Source organism: Mycetomoellerius zeteki, unplaced genomic scaffold (assembly GCF_001594055.1).
Source record: "Mycetomoellerius zeteki isolate Tzet28-1 unplaced genomic scaffold, Tzet1.0 scaffold62, whole genome shotgun sequence".
NCBI lineage: Eukaryota > Metazoa > Arthropoda > Insecta > Hymenoptera > Formicidae > Mycetomoellerius > Mycetomoellerius zeteki.
Window position 1 is genome coordinate 2,127,996 of NW_017257632.1, and position 6,000 is coordinate 2,133,995.

A 6,000-nucleotide genomic window follows, 5' to 3' on the forward strand; every position below is an offset into this window, starting at 1 on the left:
TTTACACGATTGTTTTTATATCGCTATTGAATTACAATACATATGCGTGCGATGATGACAACTACAAGATGATTGGTAAATCCAATTATTTATGTGATAATATAATTCTGAAGAAAGGACTTTTTATGCACAAAAAGTGCTTATAGGTCAAAATACAATTGAAAGACTTGGAAATAATATCTTAAATTGGAGCATATTTTGCAAATGAGCTGTTAACGAATTATAAGTAATATTATTACTTATAATCATAAATTATTAGTATATATTTAGTATAGTCAAATTTCGAACGTATTTTTAATTTTCTATTCTAAAAAATGTAGATATGCTTCTTGAAGCTATATTATTTAATAAATAAATACAATCTAAAAATTTCATATATGTGTACAGTTTTTATGTAGTTGAGCACATTGTTGCCTTCAATTCATTTCAAGTCCTTCAATTCATTTCTCAGACAAAATCATTTTCCAGAAAGGAGTTCTCAACATTCGTTTCAATATATCTACCTAAAGATATTATATCATCAAAGTATTTTCTAAATGATGATATTTTGACGTTATTTCCTGAACTACCATCATCTTCGTTTAGACATGGAACAATAGTCGATACTTCGAGAGCAGTCTATCATTCACTTTTCGTCCTTGATTTTCGAAATTTGGTTTGGATCGAAATCGGATGTGATTGGGCTTTGTACCTGAACATGAGTGGCATGTAGGGGTGGACAGAGTAACGGATGATATGGCAGACAATAATACGGGAAACCACCGAGCGCTTTGTTCGCGGGATGAATCTGCGGGTTCGACATTTGCCCGGGAAGTTGTCCGGAACCACGAAGAGGCAATCCCCTCAAATGTTCATCCGGATGTACTAGAACGCGTACAGCCACGCGCCTGGCACTTCCAGAGTTTACGAGGGCGCCCAATTCCTAATTAACAGTTAATGAAATTTCATAATTGAAAAAAATATTTTTAACAAAATGTAATTTGTTTTTTGAAAATTATATGTATTTTCCAAGATTTTCGTATTAAATCTAGGAAAATAATGAGATGTGTAAGCATAGATAAAAAAAATTGCACCGTCGATTCTGAAACCAGATCTTGACTTGCGTTTCCGTTAATTTTAAGCCACGCGCTAAATCTGCTCTTTCTGGACCCGACAAATATTTTTGAGCAGCAAATCTTCTTTCCAGTTCATAGACTTGCGCATGCGAGAATGCTGCCCTGCTGCGCTTTTTTCTGTTCTGCAAACTTTGGCCTGAATTTTGCGATTCGTACGCGTCGTCCTCCGCCTCGTCTGTAAGATAAGTGAACGAACTTTTATTTTATAAATATTATGATTTATTACAATGTGAACAAATTTTAATTAATAGAGGCGTAAAAAATAAACTTTTATTATATTGATAATTTCCATAAAATTTTGATGTTATCAAACACATTCTAATGCATATCTATAAATCATTATTTATTAAAAGAACAGAGCTTTTAAGTTTTTACATATCGACGAATGGTGGAATCTCATTTTTCGAATAACGCGAGCTTACTGTACAAATTCGTTTGCGGACAAATATTTAGATTTGCGCGAGAATCTGCAACTATACTGTAAAGCAATCGTTTAACTCGAAAGCCGGAGTAATCATCAACGAGGAGCTATAGAGACGATGAACGATCGGAGAGAGAAAGAACGAGAGAGAACCTCGTTGCTTTTGATGTCTCGTACAAACATTAACACATGTACTCGCTACTCCGACATGTTTATGCTTCTGTTCCGCGGTAATTCTCCTCTAAGTTTAACCAGTGGCACTAGAGTACAATCGTATTGCAGATCAGACTAGCTTCTTCTACTTGGCAACGAGCTTGATCCGCTACTTTGCGATACATACCTCCCATTATGAATAAAAAATAACTTTTAACGAGAATAATAAAAATTAATTATATCTCTGAAAACAAATAACAGTCTGCGTTTTAATTTTAAGGTATACTTGCAGATTTTTTTATCGACACAAAAAAAACTCACATATTTGAAACTAAAAATAGTAATTCTTAAATTAAATTTATATATTTTTTAAATTACTCTCGATATAAAGCTATAAAACTTTTACTCTAAGCATTTTTTCTCGCAAAAATACTTCGATTACGGATATAAAAAATGTTATAAATATCTGCACAGTAAGAACAGTTTGCTGAAGTATCTAAAAATTTAGCTAAATACAGATTTGGAAATAATTTTATTAAAATCAAAATATTTATGTATGACGCAAGCTGATTGCTAGAATGTTAAATTTTTTTGTAGTATTATTCATCATGCTTGATATTTCTACATAATTATTTTGATGGTTCAATAAAATTATTTTCAGATCTGTATCTAGCTAAATTTTTAGATACTTCAGCAAAATCGTTGTTTGCATGAGATTATTAAGAAATTCCGATATTTCTCTCTAAAACATGTTATCCTTAAAATGCAGATTCCTTGCTTTTAATAATTAATAATTGAAGTATCGTGTTCAAGGAAGATACTTTCACGTATTTTAAAATAATACAAAAAAATTTTTAATAATTTTTTTTCTAAATCAGGAAGTATTTTCAAATAAATCACAATGTTCTCCTAACAGTGTCATAATTATTTCACGCTCGAAACGCTCATCCTACGTCAATGTTTATCGTCGGTGGTCAGCAGGAGACGTGGAGCATTTAGAGAGATCTATATTTGATCACTTTCGACGTCGACTAGATGCCATCTCGTCCGGCTAATGCGTCCATCCTTCGTGCTCGTCAAACATCCTATGGATGTTTATATCGAGTCTATATCGAGAGTTCAGTTCCAGGAGAGCAAGTGGCGTCTACTGACTCTGATTACATCGATGATCCTTCGAGACCACTAAAACGCTTTTCGGCTCCTCCATCGCGGATAGATTTTATCGGGAAGGACGCGAAAATCAAGAAGGATTTTCTCAGTTATTATTAGTTATTATTACAGCAATAAGTGGTTAATAATAATTTGTCGCGACAACGTTGATTCTTTTGACTATCCATTATCATATTAAATGACTGGAGAGATTTCCCCCTCGAAAGTGGACTCGTAATTTTCTAAGTGCACCTTGAATCGGTGCCAGCTCGTGTCTACCTCTTCACCCTCGAGCTGCTGCAAACAATGTGCTATCGTGCGGTTTCAGGTGACAATTCTTCGTTTAAGAGCAGACGCTCTTTCGTAATGTTAATTACTGTATATTTGGTGTTATCTTTACACGATCTATCTTTATAAAATTTTACGTGTTTCCTATAATTTTTTTCTATGAACGTATCCTGAAATTACTGTGAATCTTATTTTTTCTCAACTTTTTCAAATCATTTTGTACTATTTTCTTTCTTGCAATATAATACGTGTAGAAGTCAAGTTGTTATAAAATATATCTAATTATCACAGTTTAATACATATAATTTGTTAAATCCGGAATGAAACAATTAGTAGTTATGGTCAATAACGATTCGAATTTTATATTCTAAATGTTAAAAAATATCTTTACTTATAACTTTTATAGTTATGAAGGAATACAAAATAGAAATCCTGCGTATATCCTATCATGAATGCTGTTAATCATGATTGATTTCATAAAGCAGCCAGTGCGAGGGAGAGTATCTGTTTACCCTTATACTAAGGTAACACTATTCGACTAAAGTAACTCTATACTTTCGTATCATTAACGAGGGCGAGTATTACGAAAAAATGGACGTGGCATAAAGGGATGCAAAGGTAAACTATCGTTATCTCTTGTGTGTGTAATACATAACGCAATGTACATATGATACAGCTCAATTGATTAAATATAAAATATTCCAAACATAATATATATATGTATATAGCTATAAAATAGCAATATTGTATATTTTCGTGCAACACGTAGCGCAATACGTATATTGTAGCCAGCGAACGCAAACGATTAACTAAGAATTATTGCTATCCTATATGGAACACGTAGCACTACATCTGTCATGAATAAATCAATCATGAACGTTTACTCAGAAATAGTTAGCGATCGTAACCTTGATCTAAAATGGTTTGATCTAAACGTAGGTAATCTGCGAATTCTTGCGTGCTTGAGACACACAGAAACAGAGTGTGGCCAGAGATCGAACAAGTGCAAGAAGTAGCCGGTACTCGTGACGTCTGCCGAGTCGAGTGCCACTTATGCTACTAAAATTACATTCAATTACGTTATCTGCGCTCGGGTTAACTTTAAAAACCCTTGAAAAGAACTCGCCTGTTACGCGCGTATCTGCTCAAATGACCTCTTAAGCTCGCATCCTCGTATCCGATACAAGATCCTTCGTTTGGTCACCGTCTTTTAGAATCTCGAAATTATTGTTCTCGTTCGCAACATATGTTAGTTGAATTTCTTTTTTGAAAAAATTGACACGGTTTCGTCTCCTTGTAGACTTTACATGATTAAGAATAAATCTCTGATATTTATCATAACGATTTTTTTTAGTAATGTGACCTCAGTTTTTTAAGAAAATTTTGTTTCGTGGTTGCACGCATGTGAAGTTGCCTATCAATTGCTATTTTTGCAGAGTATTAATTTATTTAATTCAATACTGCAGAGTTAATGACTAAAAATTCAAATACATGATTTTATTTTCATGTTTTACTCGAGGAGATGAAAAAATTCGCGGTACGATACGTATTGTGTTACAAAATTATGCAATGATAATTTATGCATGCAAATAATATCACGTACCTAGATATTTATTTTTACTCATGTCCAAGGCTTCATCCTGCTGTCTATGAGAAGTTTCCGGTTCTTTAACAGACTGATATGCCGTCAGATTTCCCAGAGCCTCGAAGTGATTCTTAAAAGTTCCTTGAGTCAAGTGCGGGAGGCCTCCGAAATTTGATAAATTCGCCTGCGCCAAGTTTCTCCTCAAGATATCCAGCTCATGTGCCATGTTCAGCTCTGGGGTGGGCAATCTTTGATAATGAATCACCTGATCGTGATCGTAACTTCCGTCAAACTGCTCGTTCTCCGCGCGTTCATATTCACGATTGTGTCTTCTCATCGACATAGAAACTGTGGCCTGGATTTTCTCCAAATCACATCTCGAATCCGCGCCAGAGTTTTTTCGACTCAAGATATCAGCGATACTAAAGGGGGTTGGTTGAAGGGGTTTCGGCGAGGCTTCGCTGTGTTTCTCGTCCTCCATCACTCTATGCTTCGCTATTATTCTCACGATGGTCACAACGAAAGCTGTCTTAAAATAAGTTTTTCTATGCACTCAATGTCCTCTTCAAATTTTCTCTTCTTTAATCTTCTTCATAACTACCATCGTCGATTATTCACACACTCCAGGAAACTCGTCTCGTCACATCTTACAAATTGTCATCGTGCAAATTCACTACTTTGTTTTTTCTTCACAAAAAACTTTGACTTCTTTCACTTTTATAAACTTGTCGAAAAAAATCGTAAGATTACATGTCGAATTTTTTCAGTCACGCAGGATGCTGTCATTCTCGCTTGTCCGTCGACGTGTTAGAATAGAGGATCAGCCAACGAATGCTAGGCGTCTTCCGTGTTCACATAATCCCTGAGGAGACTCTCGAGCAGCCAGAGAGATCGTTGGTAGGCCGACTGGCGTTATTAATTGTTATTCCCGAGTGCTCGACCCTTCCGATTCGAGTGATGCTTCGGTCAAGTGTGCTTGTCGCCCGCGGAGACTTATTTTTCGAATTACCACACTCAACCCACAACTCGCCCTTCCTCCCTTGAGAAGAGCCTCCCTCTTTTACTCGACCAACCCCCACCTAAGAGATGCTTCGCCCTCTTCTCGCCCTTCCCTTCATCCCTCTTTCCTCCTGTTTCTCTTTCTATTTTACTAAGGTCTCTACTTTCACGAAGCTGATCTCACTCGAGACGGTTTTGTCTCTGCTAATCGAAAGATGAAGCTCAAAACTTATCAGATTCTGAACTTTCTTTCCTCTCCTTAACGAGCTTCGTAATGCTCTTCGTCACCC

The 6,000-nt window shown here is 35.6% G+C and overlaps 1 protein-coding gene across 1 annotated transcript; it reads right to left on the reverse strand.

Annotated features, from left to right (window-relative positions):
• Positions 1-625: 625 nt before the first annotated feature.
• Positions 626-5,347, reverse strand: LOC108728519 (homeobox protein Nkx-2.5). The gene is given in 3 exon segments (XM_018457096.1): positions 626-950; positions 1,074-1,290; positions 4,730-5,347. Coding segments are annotated over 3 exon segments (1,005 nt in total). The 5' UTR covers positions 5,193-5,347.
• Between the last annotated feature and the right edge of the window lie 653 nt (positions 5,348-6,000).